The 22,948-nt window shown below is 42.0% G+C and overlaps 2 protein-coding genes and 1 pseudogene across 2 annotated transcripts in view; 2 read left to right on the top strand and 1 right to left on the bottom strand.

Annotated features, from left to right (window-relative positions):
- Positions 1-3,012: 3,012 nt before the first annotated feature.
- Positions 3,013-10,257, top strand: CD3G (CD3 gamma subunit of T-cell receptor complex). Its single transcript, XM_019716222.2, has 6 exons — positions 3,013-3,152; positions 7,434-7,457; positions 7,899-8,123; positions 8,549-8,680; positions 9,338-9,381; positions 9,800-10,257. Exons 1-6 carry the CDS (start codon positions 3,098-3,100, stop codon positions 9,863-9,865), a joined length of 546 nt encoding a protein of 181 aa, XP_019571781.2. The 5' UTR covers positions 3,013-3,097; the 3' UTR covers positions 9,866-10,257.
- Positions 10,258-15,435: 5,178 nt separating this feature from the next.
- LOC141572422 (large ribosomal subunit protein uL6 pseudogene) lies at positions 15,436-16,067 on the bottom strand (annotated as a pseudogene).
- A 2,835-nt stretch (positions 16,068-18,902) lies between these two features.
- The window catches only part of UBE4A (ubiquitination factor E4A), a 31,642-nt gene continuing 27,596 nt past the window's right edge, over positions 18,903-22,948 (top strand). The window contains exon 1 of the mRNA XM_019716316.2: positions 18,903-19,040. The gene's annotated coding sequence lies outside the window, so the exon portion shown is untranslated. The remainder of the gene's footprint in view (positions 19,041-22,948) is intronic.

Here is a 22,948-nt window from a genome sequence, read left to right as displayed (position 1 = left end):
TGATGGGAGACTGTCAGGGTAGGGGTAGGCTGGGAGTGAGGTAGGAAGGAAGTAGGTGTAAATTGCTCTCTCTGAGCATGGAGCTTAAGGATGGAGTAAAAGGGTAAGCAGGGACTATGGAAAAGGTTGCCTGGACTTCTGGGAAGGAAAAGATTTAGGATGTCCTTTCCTGAGTGTCTGATTAAAAAACAAGAACTTCAGGGTTTCTATGAACAACATAACTACATTTATTCACAAAGTAAAAACTGCCACCTCCCAAAATTTGAGAGAAGTTGTGAATCCCATCCCATACCAGCTAAGTTCCTCCCACCTTTGGTCTTTCTTGGGACCCTGGCCAAGATCCTCTTTGGGCAGCTTGGGACAACAAACTAAGAAGCTTCTTACCAGTGGGAGGTTGGGCTTTGGAGTACCCCAGCCAGAAATTTGAATTCTGGCTCCAACACTGCTGCCCTCCTGGCCTGGGCCAGTCATGAAATTTTTCAGAGTCTAATTCTCTCAGTATCATGATAAGGTGTTGTTTTCTTAAGTTATTTTTTATTTTTTTAATTGCTGTTGACATTCAATGTTATATTACTTTCCAGTATACAGAATAGTGGTTAGACATTTATGTAACTTATGAAGTAATCCTCCTGGTAAATCTTGCACCCATCTAACACTATACATAGTTATTATAATATTATTGACTTTATTCCCTAAGCTGTACTATTCCTTGTGACTGTTTTGTAACTACAAATTTGTATTACTTAATCCCTTCACCTTTATTACCCAGCTCCCAAACCCCCTCCCATCTGAAAACTACCAGTTTGTTTCTCTATTATAAGTTTGTTTCTGTTTTGTTCATTTATTCTGCTTTTTAGATTCCATATATAAGTGAAATCATATGGTGTTTTTTTCTCTAACTTATTTCATTTAGCATAATACACTCTAGGTCCATCCATGTTGTTGTAAATGGTACGATTTCGTTCTTTTCTATGATATGTAGTTATTGTCATTTTATTGTTTTCTGATTGTTTTTATAGTTCTTCTCTGTTCCTTTTTTATTCTCTTACTCTCTTCTCTTGCATGTTTATGACTTTCTGTAGTTTTGTGCTTAGATTCCTTTCTCTTTATTTCTTGTGTATCTCTTGGAGATTTTTGGTTTGTGGTTACCTGTGCTTCATATATACCAAGCTATGTTTATAGCAGTCTATTTTAAGTTGATGGTCACTTAAGTTCGAACACATTCTAAAATCGCTACCATTTTTACTCACTCCCTCCACATTTATGTTTTTGTCATTATTCTTTTCTTCTTTTGTGTGTTTGTATGTATGCCACAATTTACTGTTGTAGTTATATATGACTTTCCTAATCTTGCCTTTTAAACTTTAGTGTTGGTTGATCCATTGTTTTTATTATGTTTGCCTTTGTCTGTGACATTTTTTCTTTGCAATATTTTCTTATCCATATTTTTTATTTTTTCTTCTTCTTAAAGAAGCCCCTCTAACATTTCTTGTAATACTGATTTGGTGGTGATGAACTCCTTGAGCTTTTTCTTGTCTGGGAAGCTCTGTATCTCTCCTTTAATTCTAAATGATAGCCTTGCTGGGTAGAGTAATCTTGGTTTTAGGTCCTTGCTTTTCATCACTTTTGAGCAAATCTCTAATGGCCTGCAACATTTCTGTTGAGAGATCAGCTGACAGTCTCATGGAAGCTCCCGTGTAGGTAACTAACTGCTTTTCTCTTGCTGCTTTTAAGAATCTCTTTGTCTTTAACCTTCGACATTTTAATTATGATGTGTCTTGGGGTGGGTCTCTTTGGATTTATATTGTATGGGACTCTCTGCACTTCCTGGACTTGTATGTCTATTTCCTTCACCAGGTTAGGGAAGTTTTCTGTCATTGTTTCTTCAGATAGTTTTTCAATCCCTTGCTCTCTCTCTTCTCTTTCAGTACCTTATAATGCAAATGTTGGTGTGCTTTACACTGTCCCACAGACCTCTTACATTTTTTAAATTCTTTTTTCTTTTTGCTGTTCCAATTGGGTGTTTTCCACTACCTTGTCTTCCAAATTGCTGATTTGATCCTCTGCTTCATCTAATCTGCTGTTGATTCCATCTAATGTAGTCTTCATTTATGTTAAGGATTTGAACAAAATATTTGCATGGTGCCTGACACATCATATGTGCTCAATGAGAGATAGTTATTAATAACAACATGATTGGCTCACAGGCAGAATTGAACCTGCCCAGGAGACAAATGAACTTTTTTCCCCTGTAGACTGGGGATCCAAAATTTTCTATACTGCCATAGTTGAACTGTAATTTACCTGAGGGCGGAGATCATGTATGTCTCATGCACTTCTGTATCTCCAACAACTGGCTTGTGCCTGCTACATAACTAGAGCTCCGTGCATTTTTGTTGAGTCACTGACTGAGGGAGACAGGGGCCTGAGATCCTGGAAACTCAGTTCAGGGCCTGGCCCTTGGAAATGTATGGCCTGTCTTATTGGACTTGTCCTACCTATTCTCTTCCAGGCAGACACCTCTTTGATTATCTCATCTCAAAAGACAGTGAAATATTCCTGAATGAGGACCTGAAGTAAGGTGGCTTCCTTGTCAGAGCTTCAGTGCTGAGCACCGGAGAGTTCCTGCCTAAATTCATTCATTCTACTGTGAACTAGCAACAAGCAGCAACTGGCTGAGATAACAGCAACAAGTGGTGGCAGAGACATTTATCACTTCTGTAGGGCATGGGGACCTCCCACCTGAGTAGGGGCCTCATGAAGAAAGGGGCCCAGGCCATCTCCTACCCAGCACCCAAGGCAGTTCTCTGCACAAGCCAAAGTCTCTGAGATGGCAATCCAGTACTCTCTCCCCCTCTCTCCCCACCACCTCCCACCCTATACACTTTAACGGAAAAGCAAGAGACATCTTCACCTGCACCCCTGCTGAGGCCCCAGCTGCCCACACTTGAAACTTAGGGTGGAGACTCTGGGTTCTTGCCTTCATGCAAGGGCCCCAGACTGAAGGATGCTGGGCGGAGCCAGGCTAGCTGCTGCACAGCCTGGCTGGCAGCTAGGAACTGCTCAGTACTTCTGCAAGGGAAGGGCAGAGACTAACATGGAGCAGGGGAAGTATCTGGCTGGCCTCCTCCTGGCCATCTCTCTTCTTCAAGGTAAGGGCTTGCTAGGGGGTCTCAGAGCCTAGAGAAAAACTCAAGGAAGAGGCCATCACCAGGGGGACAAGAATATTGGGGCCCTTACCTTTGAGACTACCTCAGCTGTCACCTTAGAGTTCAGAGAAGGAAGGGCAAAAATGAAGATTCTTACTATTCTCTGCTAGGGAGAAGCAGTGTCCTTTGAGAGGGATGGAGTCCTTATTTCTTAAGAAATCAAAACTGAAGATTTAACCAGCTAGAAAGAGGACCCGGATGTCACCATTTTATATTTGAATATAGCTCAAAGGGCACAGGCCATGATCATGAAAGGAAAGGTATGTTTTTTAACTCAGAGCTGGGTTAGGGTAGACCTGTGAAGCATTCACTCACTCAGTTGGTCAGTTTGTGAACTACTCAACAACTAGGGGTGAGATCTTATTGTGTTATGATAGGCTAGGAATTTATAAAGACAAATGAAAACCTTCTGCCCTAAATAATTCATAAACTGGAGAAATAAGTTTCAATGTTTCCAGGTTGAGTGTAAGGTACAATATAAGATGTCTGTAAGAATATTTGGTTGTAAATATTCAACAGGAAGTGGATGAGCTGGGCCAGTGCCTACAGTCTGAACCAGAGATGGTTCTCCACACCATTGGGGAAGCGAACACCATGAAAGCTGTTGAAATCACACAAGTACTATGTGAGGTATGAGGAAAAGAGGGCTGAGGATAGAACCGTGGGAATACCAACCTTTAAAAGTTAGAGGGAAAAAAATCTCAGGAAAGAGATAAGGGAATGATCAAAGTGGTGGAGTAATTAGATGGGTTTAATACCATGGAAACTAAGGCAGTAGAGAGCTTTCAGAAGGAGAAATTCACTGAGAGTATGAAATATTAAACAGTGTTCCACTAACATAAGAATATACATGAAAGTTAAGTTTGTGGGATTTGGAAAAATAAAGGTCACGGATGATTTAGAAAGTTTCACTGGGGTAGTATGAGTGGAAGCCAAATGGAAATAAGCAGAAGGTGAAGGGCAGGTGATAAAGAGAAGCAAGTGTAGACTATTCTTCAAAGAAGTTTGGATGAGAAGGGAGGAGAGTTTGAGTGACAAGTAGAGGGGGAAATAGAGTCTAAGAAGAAAATTTTTTGAGGGTGAGAGACATTTGAGCACAGTTCTAGGCTAGAGGAGATAGTGAGTAGAGTGAAGTCCTGGGATTGATATTAGAAGAATGCAGTCAAGAGTGGGGTCAAGGGCACAGAGGGTAAGGCAACCTTACCCTCTGAGACTAAAAAGAAAGAAGTGTGTACGGCTTTGGCCATAGATAGGCTTGTAGATGGAAAGGAAGCTGAAGAAGAAAGGGCATTACAGCATTTATGTTCTCAGTGTACTAAGAGGGAGGTGATGCCGACTGCTGAAACCGAGCTGGGTGATGGTTGGCTGGCGGACTTGAAGGGGACAATTAGAGTTTAGAATTATTTTTGAGAGGAGTGGAGGAAGACAACATGGGTTGTGGGGCAGTGCTGAAAGCCTGTGTGAAGCAGCTCTTTCTGTAGAGCAGAAAAAGCACAGAGCTGAGCAATAGAAACCTGAGTTCAGCCACCAATGAGCTGTGTGAACTTGGACAATGCCTCTGGGCTTAGTTTTCTCAGCAGTCAACCTAGGAAATTTGGCTACGTGAGCTCTCAAATCCAAGAAGGAAATAGGACTCAGAGAAACAAAATTAAAAGATGTCAGCAATCAGTTAGACCCTCTTTTCTATGGATTCTGAGTTAGAATGAGGGAACTCTTTGTCCCTCGCGTAGTAGCCAGGTGGTCGGGGAGAAGAGCTAGTAAGAAATCCACTTAACTGTTTGTCTTGCTTTTTTTTTTTATTCACTGTTTTATTCATTCATGTATTCATTCAACAAATATAAAGCTCCTATCATGTTTCAAGTCCTGTGCTGGGTACTATCTGTAAACAGTTCAGCCCTCTGTGACGTTTTAAGACAATTGGCTTCTTCCAACTATTTCTATCATACTGTGATTCATGCTCTACTTTTTCCTTCTAGCCACACTACCTCTATTATCCTTTTCCAAGTCTGTATTTTTGCTCAGCTATTCTTTCTCCCCAAAATGCCTTTCTCTGGTGAGTTCCCATTCATTTTCCGAGGCCTAGTCAATAGCACCTTCTCTGTTAAGTTTTTCCTGTCGCGTACCCTTAGGCAAAATCAATAGCTTCTATCCTCTTTCACATATATTCATATAAGTACTAAATGATAATTTGTTTTATTACATTAATTTTATATGTATTTATTTTTTCCACTTCATTGTAAACTCTTTGGAAGCAGCAAGTAAGTCTTCATATTACCACCCTTTTCTTTCACACGGCTTAATCATGTCAGGTACATACTACGACTTAGTAAATGTCTGAATTAAATACAACTGAATTGAATTCCAGTGTTAGTTCTCTACAGTACCTCTACCACGCAACTCTAGTACTCTGAGTTTTGAGACAGCTTTGAGGTCTATTGAATAGCTAACTCTAATGGGACATCCAGGGTTTCTACAAGAAATGATCACCAAGGATGAATACTTAGAAACAACTCAGCTATAAAGGGCTCTAGCTAGTGCACACCCACTCCTTGCCAGGGCTTTAGCTGCTAAAGGAGCAGAGCATTTCAGACTTTACAAGCAATACCCTTACATCACAATACAATTGTGATGCTAACTATCCAGAGTTAGCATCAGACACCATAGGTTAAGGGCACAGTCACCAATAAGACTGTCCTCACTTTAAATACCAGACACAAGTTCAGGGGTCTCCAGAACACCTGTGGGGACAGAGCCCCAGAAAGCAATTTCCAGGATCTCAGCCTCACATAGAAAGGTGCTGGCTCAGGTAGTAAATGGCGATCAACTGTGATTGGATGGCCATCAGCTGTGGCTAGCTGGCCATCAGCTGTAACCAGTGAGCCATTGGCCACTAATATAACTTCTGTGGCTACGCTAGCAGAAAAAATGGGGGCTGGCAAGAAGGTGGCTGAGCTAGCAAGAGCGGATTGCAGAGAGACGGATGCTGCCAGTGAGAGTATAGTGGTATGACTCCCCCATCTATGGCTCCGTGGGTGTTCCTTTTTGGCCTAGCCATGTCCTGCGTTCTTATGTGGGGAGCGGGAGCACAGACCCCGCAGAACTCCCTGCACGACAACACCCACACTTCTGAAGAACTGGCTCCAAATCTGGAGGGTTCCCACAACCCTCTCTAGACTGATGATTTGCTAGAACAACTCACAGAACTTAGAAAAGCACTATACTCACTATTACAGTTTTATTATAAAAATAGGACTAGCTAAATGAAAAGAACCATGGGGTAGGGCCTGGGAGGTTCCTGAGCACAGAGCTTCTGTACCTCTCCCTGTGGAATCAGAATACATCACCTTCCTGGCACATTGATGTGTTGATCAACCAGAAAACTACTGAGTTTTTATTGTGGTTGTGGGGACAGAGCCCCAGAAAGTAGTTTACAGGCTCTCAGCCTCACGTGGAAAGGTGCTGGCTTGGGTAGTAGACGGCTGGTCAGCTGTGGCTGTCAGCTGTAGCCAGTTAGCCAATTAGCCGCTAATATAACTGCTGAGAGAGCCGAGGAGAGTCGAGGAGAGTGGAGGAGAGTCGTCGGTCGGTTGGCAGAAAAACAGACAGCAGGTCGCACGTCCGGTGAACCCAGCCTCCAGTGAGACCATAGTGGTATGACTCCCCTACCTATGTCTCCATGGGTGTTCCTTTTTGTCCTCACCATGTCCTGCGCTCTTATGTGGGGAGCGGGAGCAGAGACCCCGCAGGCCGCCCCACACGATAGTGGTCTTATCACATAGGCATGATAGATTGAATCATTGGGCATGTGACTTAACTCAATCTCCAGCACCCCTCCCCTCCACAGAGCTAAAAGTCCCAATTCTCTAATCATAAGGTTGGTCTTGACCAGCCCTATCCTGAGTCATCTCATTAGCATAAACTTACATGTGGTCCAAAGGCCCACCAAGAATAACAAAAGCACTCCTATCACTAATGAAATTCCAAGGGTTTAGAAACTCCCTCCCAGGAATCCAGGACAGAAACCAAAAATTCTTTATTATACAACACCCTGAATTCAATTTGGTGATTTAGACTACACTCCAGGGACATAGGTATAGACATACTGTTACTTCTGTGAATTAGGATCTCTCCATTTTGGCTTCAGATGACCATGTAAATGATACCTCAGAGCATCTGAATGACTCCCTACCCAGCTGATCCTCTGTCTCTCTTTTGTCTCTACAGGTACTATTGCCGAGTCGAAACAAGGTAGGAAAATGGCTTCTTTCTGTGCTCAAACTATGAGGAAATTTATGGAAATGACTTCCTACAACAGTAGTTCTGGGATAGGATGATGAGTGATAAATAGCAAACCTCTCCATCATCAACCAAATCAGTGGCCAGTCAGGACCTGCAATTAGTTGTCTGGTAATTGGAGGAGAAATAGGACCCTAGCAGCTAGGCACTACTCAAAATGTTACCCATGAACCAACAGCATTGAAATCACCTGGGAGCATGTTAGAAATGAAGAATCTCAGCCCCTCCCCAGACCTACTGAATAAAACCTGAAATTCTAACTAGATCCCCATATGATTCACGTGTACATTAAAGTTTGAGAAGCACTACTGTAATGGTCTTCCTCTGATACCCTGGTGTAGAGAGGATGTCAGAGGCAAAATGCTCAACAGACCATGGCTTTTCCCTTTGCAGGAAAACATTTGATAACAGTGGATGACAATCGAGAAGATAGTTCAGTACTTTTGAATTGTGACTTGAAAGACAAAAACATCAAATGGTTTCAAGATGGGAAGGAACTGCATCCACAAACTGCAAATAAACACACATGGAATCTGGGAAGTAGTTTGAAAGACCCTCGAGGGACGTACGTGTGTAAAGGATCAAACGATACAAAACGACTCCAAGTGTATTACAGAAGTATGTAATCCACGTTAGGTTGCTTGTTGTGAAATTAAGCAGTATTCACTGTTGGTGATTTCCTGTCCAGTGAGTGTGGAAATAGATGCTAAACAGTGATTGATGTAAAAGCCAATTCTCTTAATCTCAGCCTCACTCTTTTTTAATGAAACAACACAGTTCCCCCAGCTCCTTGGGAAAATGTAGCCAGTCCTGAGAGCCTGTTTTACCTTTGGGTGGGCCCCATGGTTTGGAGCAGTCAGGAATTTATATAAACTGAGTTAGGGTGGGATGTTCCCAGGCAACTCCCTTGCCATACAACCCACGGAGGGAGCAGCCTGCTGCCCCCGCGAAACAAAGGCATTATTGCTAGTAGGCAGGAGAAAAAGATCCACAAGGAAAACTTTCACACCCTGAAGAATGCTTGTCCCTCCCTTTCCCCACAGTGTGTCAGAATTGCATTGAGCTGAATGCAGCCACTGTGTCTGGCTTTGTCTTTGCTGAAATCATCAGCATTTTCTTCCTTGCTGTTGGGGTCTACTTCATTGCTGGACAAGACGGAGTTCGCCAATCAAGAGGTAAAAGAATATTGTTAGATGAGATATGAGACCTCTGGGACCCTCGGCTTTCTTCCTACCAAAATAGACCCAAGCGGAGAGACTGAGTTGGCATGTGCACAACTGCGTGAGGTTCTCTAGTCAGGAGAAAAGGACACTTGGTGTTTTCATAGAATATTTACCTGTCTGAAGATCCAACTCCCTCTGATTTGTCCTCCGTGCTTTTTAAAAGCTATATTGAAGTAAAACCTACATACAGAAAAGTGCATGAATCACAAGCACACAGCTTCAAAAAAAAAAAAAAATTAACAAAGCAAACACACCCATGAACCCTGCACCCGGTTTAAGAAAGATAATATTACCAACAACCTAGAAGTCCCCCTTGTGGTCACTTCCAGACTCTACCTATCCCCAAAAGAGAGCACAGTCCTGACTTCTAACAACTTTGATTAATTTTGCCTGGTTTTGTCCCTTAAGTAAATAGACTCATAGAGCCAAGTACTCTTGTGTGTGGATCCTTTTACTTCAACAATATGCTTGTGAGATCCATTTATATTGTTATATGTAGGTGTATTTCTCTTATTCTTATTGCTATTTAGAACTCCATTGTATGTCTATAACCTGATTTATTATTCATTCTACCTCGTGTATGTGTGTTTTCTGTTTGTTTTTGTGCAGCTTCAGACAAGCAGACTCTGTTGTCCAATGACCAACTCTACCAGGTAAGGAAATGAGGAATAAAGGAGACATTGCTACAATTAGTGATGGCTTAAAATTTTGGAATTGGGGAGGGGGTGAGGCGGGGGCCAGTTATTTGTAAGATTCTACATAGATAAGGAAGTGCTTAGGACATACCAGATGATGGTACAGTTATCCCTTTGGGTATAATGGATGAAGTAAAGAGAAGGATTCCGTGAGGCTAAAATCAGGATCTAGTGAGAAAAACTGAAGAACACACCAAGAGGGACACACAAAGAAACTATATACAAAGCCTCCATCTTCTTGTCCTCTTTCTGACCCCAGGACCACAAATCACCCACTCCAAAGCCTTGCACATAAAAAAGCACTCAATTAATATGCAACGAATTAATTCACAAAGGATGGAGGGAAATGAGCTTATGACTGTGCTATCCATTTTAGCCCCTCAAGGATCGAGAAGATGACCAATACAGCCACCTTCAAGGAAACCAACTGAGGAAGAATTGAGCTCAGGACTCAAGAGTAGGTGGGCCCTTCCACACCATTTCTAAGACAGCGCCTTTGCATTACCTGCCCTCCCAACTGCTGCCAAGTCTATCTCCTTTCCACAAATAGTTATAAAGATCAGGGGATGATTATGGAGAACCACTTCTGAAAGCATAGGGGCCAATGCTAATTTTCTTGGACTAAGAAAATATTAAAACTGTGGTGGCCGGTTGGCTCAGTTGGTTAGAGCGCAGTGCTCATAACACCAAAGTCACCAGTTCAATTCCCACATGGGCCAGTGAGCAGCGCCCTCCACAACTATAGATTGAAAACAACGACTTGGAGCTGATGGATCCTGGAAAAACACACTGTTCCCCAATATTCCCCCAATAAAAAAAATTTAAAAAAAAAAACAACCTGTGTGTATCTTTAAATCCTCTCAGAACAAGGTTGCTAAATATTAATTCTATATAAGGGTTTCTCATTATCCACACTATTACCATTTTGGACTAGATAATTCTTTGGTGGTGCTGGGGCCGGGGGACTGTCCTCTGCATCGTAAGCTTTTGCCGCCTCCCTGACTTCTCTCCCCGGATGCCAGCAGTACCTGTGTTGACGACCAACAATATCTCCAGATGTTACAAGTGTCCCCTCAGGGACAAAATTGCCCTTAGTTAAGAACCACTGACCCATATTAACCTTTAAATCAATCAATCAATCAGAAGTTCTGATTCAATCAACCTGAAGTTTCAATCAGGAAAACAGGGGCCCGAGCGTTATTTGGTTTTCCCAACCAATTGTAATTTTTTTTTTAATCCAAGTGTTCGCCTTTCTATCCAGTTCTCAGAAACAAAGCAATGCATTTTGGAGCACTCCTAGCAGAGAGACTTTCAGCCCTAAATCTAGACTCAAAGTTCCCAGAGGTGACAAATGGAGAAGAAAGTCCATCAGAGCAAATCTGGGGTTTTTCTTAAAATAGAGTAAAAACATGTATGGTGTTTTAGAAGTGCTACCTATTGGGAGATGATTTTCCTGTAAAAGAAAAATGAAAAGGTCAAGAACCCCGTCTATTTTAATGTAATTTCTTGTTTTCATTTTGTTGGGAAAGAGCTCTCGGCCTCACATAGAAAGGTGCTGGCTCAGGTAGTAAATGGCCATCAACTGTGATTGCATGGCCATCAGCTGTGGCTAGTTGGCCGTCAGCTGTAACCAGTGAGCTATTGGCCACTAATATAACTGCTGTGGCTACGCTAGCAGACAATGGGGGCTAGCAAGAAGATGGTGGCTGGGCTGGCAAGCGCGGATGGCGGTTTGCGGACAGTGTGGATCCAGCCTCCAGTGAGACTATAGTGCCGCCAGCGAGAATATAGTGGTATGACTCCCCTACCTATGGCTCCGTGGGTGTTCCTTTTTGGCCTTACCATATCCTGCGTTCTTATGTGGGGATTGGGAGCACAGACCCCACAAGTCGCCCCGCACAACACATGGTGCAGCGAGCAGGGTATGGTGCCGGCCAAAGCTCTCCGACGGACGGTGGAGCAGTTTGTGGGTATGAACACTCAGTCTGAGGAAGACCAGGAGGAGCAGCTGCTGGAGAGCTGGACCCCCGTGGAGGGGTGGAAAGACATGGACAGTTCCCCAACCAGCAAAGGCCAGAGAAAGCAAAGGACATTGCGGCCCTGTGGGCTGGGAAGTTCTTGCTGAGGCAGCCCGGATGCAGGACTTGTAGTCCCAGGAGGAAACGCTTGCTGAGTCCTCCATGGGAGATGAGGGTGAGGTCAAAGTCGTCCCTCACCCCCAGGACAGCCCTGGCAAATAACTATGGACTATGGAGAATTGTCTTCTATCCCTAGTTTAATGGATGCTTGACTGTTTGCTTGGGAACATACCACCATGTAGTGGAACTGGCGGATGTTTGCTTTTGTGTCTTGATAGGCCGCCATTGAGAATATGTAAGCACCTTGACTGTGAGTCGCTGTTGTTCCAGCAGGGTACCCTGAGAGGCCCAGAGAGAGTGGTAGTGCCCTGAGAGCCCTGGCTGAGTCCAGGAAGTCTGGCTGTGCCCAGAGAGAGTGGCAGTGCCCTGAGAGGCCCTGGCTGTGCCCGGGGAGACTAGTGGTACCCTAAGAAGCCCAGGAAGTCTGGCTGTGCCCAGAAGGACTGGTGGTGCCCTGAGAAACCCTGGCTGTGCCCAGAGAGCCTGGCTGTGTCCAGGATACTGTATTCACCTCCAGGCTCCTCACACAGGGCCCCTCGTGGAAGACGCCTGTCACGTAGATTGTGAGGCGAGAGCCTGTAGGGATGGAGTGTGGGGACAGAGCCCCAGAAAGCAGTTTCCAGGCTCTCGGCCTCACATAGAAAGGTGTTGGCTCAGGTAGTAAATGGCCATCAACTGTGATTGCATGGCCATCAGCTGTGGCTAGTTGGCCGTCAGCTGTAACCAGTGAGCCATTGGCCACTAATGTAACTGCTGTGGCTATGCTAGCAGAAAATGGGGGCTAGCAAGAAGATGGTGGCTGAGCCTGCAAGCGGCGCAATGAGGGTTGAGAATTGTGTGGCTCCTGTTTCCTGTTTCTCCAACCCAGCCGCCAGCAAGAATATAGTGGTATGACTCCCCTACCTATGGCTCCGTGGGTGTTCCTTTTTGGCCTCACCATATCCTGCGTTCTTGTGCGGGGAGCGGGAGCAGAGACCCCGCAGGCCTCCCCGCACGACACATTTTTATTTACTTTTTGTATAGGTCGTAATTCACATGGGTCAAATATACAATGAAAGGTCTCCCTCCACCTCCACCCCAGACACCCAGTTCACCTCTCCAAAGGCAAACAACATACTAGTTTTTATATATATTCTCTAAGATATATAATGTATTATATATCAGAGGTATTCTAGGCATACATAAGCAAATTCTTAAGTATACATTTTTCTCTCTTCCCCTTTTTCACACAAATGTTATCATACTATATACATCTTGTACTTTTCACCTAATAAAATTTGAAGATGATTTTATACCAGCATATAAAGAAGTATCTTTTTTAATGCATCCACATTGTACAGATACACTATAATTTATTTAACCAGTCCTCTATTGATAGACATTTAAGTTGATTCCAATGTGTTTCTCTTACAATGCTGCAAGGACTGACATTGTATAAATTGTCATTTTTTTAAATACCATGTTTCACTTATTTCACTATAAGACCGGGTCTTATATTAATTTTTGCTCCAAAAGATGCATTAGAGCTGATTGCCCGGCTAGGTCTTATTTTCAGGGAAACACGGTGTCATGCAGAGCGCCATGTGGAGTCTCAGCTCCTGCTCCCCACATAAGAACGCAGGACATGGTAAGGCCAAAAAGGAACACCCATGGAGCCATAGATAGGGGAATCATGCCCAAACTGCTCTTGCTAGCTCAGCCACCATCTTCTTGCTAGCCCCCCATTTTCTGCTAGCATAGCCTCAGCAGTTATATTAGTGGCCAATGGCTCACTGGTTACAGCTGACGGCCAACTAGCCACAGCTGATGGCCATGCAATCACAGTTGATGGCCATTTACTACCTGAGCCAGCACCTTTCCATGTGAGGCCGAGAGCCTGGAAACTGCACTCCTGGCTCTGTCCCCACACACGGTAATTGTAGTCAGGTATAATTTACGTGCTATAAAATTCACTTGTTTTAAGTGATTTCACCTATTTTCAGTAATTTTTAGCAAATTTACCCAATTGTACAACCATCACCATAATCCAGTTTTAGAACATTCCTGTCACTCTCTTAAGATCCCTTGTGCTGTCTGTCACTCCCTGTTCCTGCCCTCAGCCCCAGGCAACCACTAATCTCTTCTATCTCTTTAGATTTGCCTTTTCTGGACATTTCATATAAATGGAATCTTACAATATGCTGCTCTGGACATTATCATGCAAGTCTTTATGTGAACACCTTTTTCATTTCTCTGGGGTTGATACCTAGGAGTGATTTTATCCCATGAATTCTTCACCCAAGTCACGACCTCTTGTAGGCTGGGCTTCACAGTTTCCATGCTGATTTCTCTCCATTCTATTTTCAATGTAGTCACTGATTTCCATGTGCAAATGGTCCTTGAATGGCTTATTTATTGCAATATCAAGAGTCTGGAGATAGTCAGTCATTCCTGTGGGAATCATTATTTGATCTATTCTTCTCTCTGCAAGGAAGTTCTTCATATCTTTAGCGCGGTGAGTGCTGGCTGAATCCCAGACTAGCAGACCTCTTTGGCCACCTCGCAAAACAAGTGGCAGCATTAAATTGACCCATTCATTTCCTTATGTCTGCTTATGTGCACCAGGTATTTTTGGTTTCAAGAACATAAATGCCTGAAACATGTTCAACCTTATCTTCCTTGCCCTTAGTGGTGATTAGAGGTGAGGGTTTCTTTCCATCCAGACAAATTGCCAAAATACAGGTAACGTGCACTTTTGTAACCAGTGGAGGGAATGTGGATTGACGAGGCACCCCTCTGATCAACTGTTGTTTGAGATCCTTGGCCCATAAACACTGCAGTTTCATCCATAGCAATCATGTTGGTGAGTTGGTATTTAGAAAAGTCGATGCCATCAACAAAGGACTTGAATGCAACTGCACGTTTAATAACTTCAGTATCTTCCAGCTTGAACAGTGCTGTCGATATTAGAGACAGTTCATATTGCTGAAGGAAGCCATCCAGCCAGTGTTGTAATGCTTTGAATTCTTCTGGGGATATTTCTAACTGTGGTACCATTGTGAGGGCAAATGCTTGAATATCAGCCCTGCACACAACCAAAGCCTTTGCTCTCCTGTCAGCAATCCATTCACAGATGTCTTCCAGCTCAGGAAATACAGTTGCTGACCTGATCCACACTTGCGCTTCTTAGCATTTCCCTTGTCTACCTGTTGGCTGACGTTACCGTAGGCTGCTCGCCATTTTCGGACCATTCGGAGATCCAACTTCTTCTCCTTGCAGAAAGCTGTAAGATTCTTGTCCCGGGGGTCCTCCACGGTTCCTTTCTTGTACTCGATGGAATAGCTCTTTCGTTTTGCACTCATCTTGTCTGGGGGTCAAAATATTATTCCCTTTAAATCTACCATTAAATCAAGTGTTAATTGAAGACTTACGAGACAGGAATGACAAAAATGATGACAGTTAAGAATGATGGTCCACACAAAAGGGATGAAAACTTGCAGGCACCAACATTCAGAAAACATTTCTTTATTTCACACGATTGCATTAAGTACGTCCGTTACAACACATGACGTACTGAATTATGAAGATTCATATTAGACACAACTAGGTCCGTTCCTTATCAAGTGCACACGTTATCCGTGCGTTGTGTCTGTACTCCGATTGGTCATTCGGCAGTAAGTCTCGAGTTCATCTGTTTATGTAGGTGTTTACCTGTCGTCCAAAGGCATCCGCTTGGGTATTTACAAATACTTAAATGTAATTTATCTTATCATTTATTTTAAGTATTAACGTCAATAATATTATTTATTTATATTTTATTATATATTAATATTATTATTTTATAATTCAATACAAAATATATCTGTCTGGTTGACAATCTTAACTGGGGCTTATTATTGGGGTAGGGCTTGTATTATGAGCATCCTGAAAAATCATGCGAGGGCTTATTTTCCGAGTAGGTCTTATATTCAGGGAAATATGATACCATCCAAAAATTTTCTGATATCATTGTTTTTAACTGTGTGGCTTGTTGAATCAAAGCAGCTGGATTTGATACAAGTTCAATATCATTTCCTTCAAGAAGTAACTCATCTTTCTGGGCTTCAGATACTGAACAAGCTACCCCTGACTTCATCCAAACCCTGTGGATGTACTATTTTTCACCCAAGAAATTTCAGATTTCGACAAGAGAAACATTCTGCTGAATAACATGTTGATGCGGAAGTGAGCATATACAGACCTCATCTTGTAACAGAAGCCCAATGTAACACCCTTGATCATGTTCTATTCATGACTACAGATAGTGCAAACAGTAGCCAGTTCCTTCCTGTTTCCCCATAATTTGCCAACCCGGAGCCTCTTCTTTTTCTTTCCAAGGAGATTGAGTTCTACATTGATGCAATTGAAGTCTACATTGAAGTCCCTCCACAGGTTGCCTCTACCCTTCACAATAACTGTGCGTCCCTTCAGAGTGATGTCCTCATTTTCTGGAATGTCCACCATCTGATTGCTGAGGATGGTCTTCATCCTCACGGTAGATGCAGCAGATAGCCAGTTTTGTTGTTGTTGTTTTTTTTTTTTTTTTTTACTTTACTTATGGTTTCTATGCACATTTACAAACATTTGCATGTAGTAGAATTCACTGGTCTTTTATGGCTGCTAGGTTGTTTCATATTTAGAAAGGTTTCCCCTACTTTAAGATTATTCTTTTTAAAAAGTTCTCCCATGAATTCCTCTAGCATGTTTATGGGTTTATACTATACATTTAAATCTTTGATCTATCTTGAGTTAATTTTATTGTAAAGGCCTAACACATCAACTAACTTTTAAACCACATAGCTACCCAGTTATTCCAAAACTGTTTTTTGAATGATCCATCTTGTGCTCACCGATTTTAAATGCTATGTCACCACTCCACTCTCACCAGATTGTAAACTCCAGGAAGGAAAAGACTTGTATATTTTTTACTACTGTATCTTCAGGAACTAGAACAATGCTGGAACAAGATAGGCACAGCAGTGTATGCGTGTGTGTGTTAAAATATACTTAAAATTTACCATTTAACCATTTTTAAGTGTACTCTTCAGTAGCAATAAGTATATTCACAATGTTGTTCAACCATTACCACTGTCCATTTCCAAAACTTTTTCATCATCCTAATCTCCATACCCATTAAACAATTTCTTACCTCTAGCCCGTGGTAAGCTGTATTCTACTATTCTGTCTCTATGATTTGTCTATTCTAGGTGCCACATTAAGTGGAATCATACAATATTTGTTCTTTTTTGTCTGGCATCTTTCATTTAGCATAATATTGTCAAAGTTTATCCATGTTATAGCATGTATCAGCATTTCAGTCCTTTTAAAGCTGAATAACAGTCAGTTGTATGTATATACCGTATTTTGTTTATCCAGTCACCTGTCAATGGACATTTTGGGTTGTTTCCACCTTTTGGCTATTACAAACAACGTTACTATGAACATTGGTGTGCAAGTATCTGCTTAAGTCCCTGCTTTCAATTTTTTGGGGGTATATATACCCAAAAGTGAAATTTCTGCATAAGATGGTAAATCTATGTTTGACTTTTTAAGGAACCACAAGTTTTTCCAAAGTGCTACACTATTTTATATGCCCATCATCAATGCACAAGGGTTCCTAGTTTTCCACATCCTTACAAACACTTATGTTCCATTTTTTGTAATGTTTGGCTTTTCATTGTTGAGCTGTAGTTCTTTACATATTCTTGATATTAATCCTTTATCAGTACAGTAGTCCCCCCTATCTGCAGTTTTGCTTTCTGCAGTTTCAGTTTCTCATTGTCAACCATGATCCAAAAACATTAAATGGAAACTTTGAGAAATCAACAATTCATAAGTTTTAAATTGCACCCTGTTCTGAATAACATGATGAAATCTCATACCATCCTGCTCCATCCCATGCTCCCTCTCACTCCATCCCACCCAAATGTGAATCAGCCCTTTGTCCAGAGTGTCCATGTATCCATGCTGTATACGCTCCTCGTCCATTAGTCAGTTAGTAGCCATCTCAGTTATCAGATCAGCTGTTGGTATCACAGTGCTTGTGTTCAAGTAACCCTTATTTTACTTAATCATGTCCCCAAAGCGGAAGAGTAGCGATGGTGGCAATTCGGGTATGCCAAAGAGAAGCCATAAAGTGCTTGCTTTAAGTGAAAAGGTGAGTATGGTACACGATATTTTGAGAGACATCACATTCACATAACTTTAATTACAGTATGCTGTTATAATTATTCTATTGTATTATTAGTTATTGTTAATCTCTTACTGTGTTTAATTTATAAATTATCATAGGTATGTACAGGAAAAAACGGTATATGGAGGGTTCGATGCTATCCACTGGAAGTCTTGAAACATGACTCCTGTGAGTAAGGAGGACTGCTGCATATGATTTACAAATATTTTTTCTCTCATTCTTAGAATCTTTTTATTTGTGCAGCACTTTTAACCCTTGAAAAGGGTTTCCATTCCCTTTGTGAACTTCAAAGTAACCTTGTAGGGTGTATATTGTCCCCACTTTACAGATAAGAAAACTGAAACTCAATCAAACATAGTATATTTTATAAATGAACAAACAAAACAGAAGCAAACTCATACACACAGAGAACAAATTGATGGTCCCCCGGATTGTGGGGTGGGTGTATTGGGTTGGAATGAATGAGAAAACCTGAAGGGATTAAGGTTTTTTCGTGAATTTCGAAGGGATTAAGATGTACACACTGGCAGTTATAAAAACAGTCACTGGGATATAAATTACAGCGTAGGGACTATATTCAATAATATTGTAATAACGACGTATGGTGTCATAGGAATACTAGACTTATATGGGTGATCACTTCATAAGGTACATAAATGTCTAATCATTATGTTATACACTGAAACTAATACTATATGTCAACTGACAAATTTAAAAATAACCCATTTTAAACAGCATATTTTAGCACACTGCCTAGCAACTAATAAAAGCCCAAACTTTTCGGTTGTTATTGCTACTGTTGCTTCAGAGCTCATAATCTATGAAGAGGAACAGAAACGGCTTCAAAAAGACTTTAGACCAGTGGGAAAAATGGAAAGCAGAAACCCACAGCGGTTGCACCACGGCAGGGACCACCAAGTCCCATCTGCACACCACACACCGGTTTCCACGACGCACATCCCGTTTCCTTAAGGCCCAAGCACCACCTCCGGCTCACCGGATCCTACCCGCTCAGCCCAAAGCCACGACCACTTCCGGCCACTTCCGCCCGCCCCGCCCCAGCCAGGCTGCGCCTGCGCCGTGGGCGTGTTTGCGAGCAGCTCCCCGGGCTGGGCGTCTCACCCTGTTTCCGGCGCCCAGATGAGTTTCCCCAAGGCCTGGCGCTGAATCATGATGTAAGCTCCGGTTGCCGGGCTGAGTCGGAAGTTGGAACCCTTCGGCCACTGATATTCTGTCGTGTGTTGTCGCTGCTGGCCCTTCAGGCTCTGGTAAGAGAGGAAATAACTTGAGGGGAGGGGATCCTTGAATCTGCAATGGGATTTTCTTCTCCTAGTCGAATGCTAGTCCTGGCCTCTGCACTCTTACCTCTTCCAAATTCCTGGTCCTGTGCCCTTCGTGAATTTCGACCCTGATTTGGGAAGCCCGTGCATGCTCCAGCTTCTGCCATCTCTCCCTCTCTTTGCCGTTCCCCTCCTGGAAAAGGCCATTATCTTTCACTTCCTTTCTCTAGAACGAGCGCGGAGTTAGTGAGTCCCCCTCCTTGCCGCGAAGTCCTTACGGAATCTGGAGGGATAAAATATGAAGAGTAAGCAACAGATAGCCAGATACCAGAGAAGATACAATTAAGCTCGAGTCGTAGTAACCAAACCATGGTGTTGACAGTTCTTAAGGAAAGTGATCAGTTCACCACTCAGAACTCTCCTGGCACTCTGCTTCGTGCTCCCTCAGCAATTGGGTTTAGAAGACACTTCTAAAATGGAGTAGCCACAACTCAGGAGCTTATATTTGGTGGGTCTCCTCTTTGGGATCAGTTTTTCTCTCCCAGAGTAAGGACACGTTTAGTCTCACCTGTCATGACTTTTGGTCTCACATGGGAGCCCTTCTGAGCTAAAATGGGCCCCAGGAAGGAATGCTGTCTGCCTTTGACTTGATATCCTTCTAGCTTGCTGATGTACTGGAAGGATCCGTTCCCACATTAGCGAGGCCTGAAAGTATTATTGGGTGAAACATACAATAATGGAAACATTTTTTAATTCCTTTTTTTGTTTGACGTATGTATTAGTACTCACCAGGACAGAGACCTTACGGAGTATGATTTAATAGAGCTTGGTTTTGACAATCCCAGTTATACAAAGTACTCCAAATATGTCTGTTTAAAAGCAGTACCAAGTCTGATGTTAAAACATTTGTGTGCTCACCTCTTTAAGAGCTGACAGTGGCCCTTAAGGGATTAGCAGTACTGTTTATAAACAAAATACTGAGTCAGGGGACGGTGAGAAGATTTTGTAGGACGAGGTAGACAGCTATTACAGATGTAGACCCTTGTAGGAGTATATCAGAGTGAAACATCTTTTTAAGGACTTTAAAAATTGAATCAAATCCAAAAGATTTAAGGATTGGTGGTTGTACCATCTCAAAGGCTAACAACAGGATAGTTCTATATGTCTGTATGGCAGTTGAAAATAGCAGACTATAAATTCCCAGTGATGTTGAATATTAAAACAAAATATCAAGGTTCCATTCTACCAGACCTTTCTTTTGGAGTGGGTGATGTCTAGGTACTCTTTTAACATTTGTGAGACCATTGAACAACTCTAAACTGACATCTCCACAAAGGTTCTCATCAAGTAATTAGTCCTCCCTTTTCCTGTAAAACTTTTCTCTTAAGTGGCTACATGGTGTTAGCCCTTTTTCTATGAAAATAGTTTGTGCACAGATTTGAAGTACGTGTGGAAAAGATGAGTTTAGAGAGATAGGCAAAAACCTCGTTTTTCAAAAAGACAGAAAACAGAGATGACAACAGATTTATGTCCATTCTCTACAAATGCTGAGATATCATAGAGCCACCTGTCTGATATAGCGTGCCCTTCCACTGCAATCCAAGACAAATAGTAAAGCCCCTACTGTAAGTTAGGCTCATGCTGCTGCTATTGATTATGAGGTCAGGAGTAATTACGTATAAGATTGAATCGTTCGATAAATATTTATTTGGGGTATTGTGATGATGATGTATAATGCCAGATACAGAAAAAAAAAATAATCAGATGTGAACTTGTACTCCAATTGCTTATACTCCAGCAAGGCAGAAGATCTGCATTAGGAATACAATGTAGAAAGTTATACATCTTATTAAAAATACAGATAAAATGTAATGGGACCTTAGCTTCTTTATGTAATGTGACAATATAGTATTGAAAAAAAGGAAGAGATAATGCCGTTTATCATGACAAATCCTCTTTACCTCTTGATAGTCTTAAGAGCCTTTCTTGTGTTCTACATTCCTTTCAACTTACAGTTGAACCTTCAATAAATGGGTTTGAACTGTGCCAGTCCACTTACATGTGGATTTTTTCCAATAAGTACGTACAGTACTATAAATGTATTTTCTCTTCCTTATGATTTTCTTAATATTTTTTCTCTAGCTTACTTTATTGTTGGAATATGGTATATAATACGTATCTTAACCAGCTTAGCAATCTAAGCAGGAAAAAAGAGTTTCCTTTTCCATAGATTCAGACAAAAGCCTGAAGCTCGTGTTTATTGAATCGGAGAGGCCTTGCTAGGATCTTGTGCCCACACCTACATCAGTCATTCTGGCCAGAGAATGCTGTATTCTTTTTAGCCAGGCCAGATTCATATGCCCAATTCCTGGTGCTAATGGGTGAGGTCATCCCCTTCTAAACATGTGGACTGGGAATGGGATGGATCCCCAAGAGAAAAATGTGGTTGTCATGTTGATGAAATAGAATGGTGTTTTGGACACAGAAAACAACAAGAGCTCACAACATTTTTTGCATTACTCTGGATTTCACAGTACTTTAGGATATTAGGATAGAGGTAGGGTGGTGGTCAGGTAACAATGAGATAATTCTTGGTGCCTCCACGTGAATTAAAGGTAATAATTAGGTTTATGCAGTGGTTAAATGGGGAAATGCTCTCCAGAATTCTTGTTAATTTCAGCACTACATATGCTTTTTCTACATTAAGCTCAACTAAACTATACATAGCAAAAAGTAAAATACATAGAGCAACATCTAATAGTTCAATTCGTTGAAGCAATAAAGCCCAGCACCATGCTGAGAGGAGACTAGACTGCCTGCCTAAGTCATTACAGCTAATTAGCCATTAGCTTTTACCCAGAAAACACGACAGAAGAACGTGAAACAACTGGTGGAGATGCCTCAGAATTGTCAAGAAGTGTTATAGTCTCTCTTCCTCCAAAAAATAAGGGTAACTCTTCTGACTTGCATTAGCTTTTGTTAATATGATTCAGTAAGGAGTTTTACTTTAATAAATTAAAGGTAGACCAAATGTTCCTTTTCTTATACCCCTGCCCCTACTCCTTCTAAGGCCTCTTCTTATAGCAGTTCAACATCCTTGTAAGCAGAATACCCATACCCATTGTCTCTTCACACGCTTTTCAGGGTTGTATTTCTATACTGTGATCTTAAAATTTTAGGAAGGGTTGTATTTCTATACTGTGGCCTTTCAGGGAGCTCTGCCCATCCCGTTGTGCCACAAAGTCCCCCTGGTGCCTGGGAATGAGGGAATATAATCAGAAGAGTACAAATGTAGGCTCAGTCAGCTCCACTGAATACCCTGGAGGTATATATGTATTTCACATTACACATTATGAATTTGTGTTTCTTCAGTATTGTAAAAAATCAGATAAACAGCAAAAGTTACATACAGAATTAAACAAAGATCATTTAGTTTTTAGTGGAGGAAATATCAGTGGTTGAAAACCTAGGAGTAGAGATTGATTGCTAATATATATTTAAAACCCACTATATGCTGCTATCTCGTTCCTATCCTGGTTTGCCATTTCATGTCTTAAAGGCTTACATTTAGTTTACATGCAGCTGAGGAATAAATACAGTGGTACCTCGATTTTCTAACATAATCTGTTCTGGAAGACCATTCGAGTTCTGAAACGTTCGAAAACAGCCAACACCTCGGCCTCAGGATCTTGCACTCAGCGGAAGCCACGTGACATGTTCAACTTCCAAGGCGTGTTCGAAAACTGAAGCATTTACTTCCAGGTTTACGGCGTTCGTAAACCTAACTGTTTGTCAACGGAGACGTTCGAAAACCGAGGTACCACTGTAGTTAAAGAAGCCTGAGCAGGTGCCACCTTATGCTCATGGTGAATGAGAACTAGCCGGCCAGCCTAGAG

Source organism: Rhinolophus sinicus, linkage group LG06 (assembly GCF_036562045.2).
Source record: "Rhinolophus sinicus isolate RSC01 linkage group LG06, ASM3656204v1, whole genome shotgun sequence".
NCBI lineage: Eukaryota > Metazoa > Chordata > Mammalia > Chiroptera > Rhinolophidae > Rhinolophus > Rhinolophus sinicus.
This window is presented reverse-complemented; position numbering and strand designations above follow the sequence as displayed.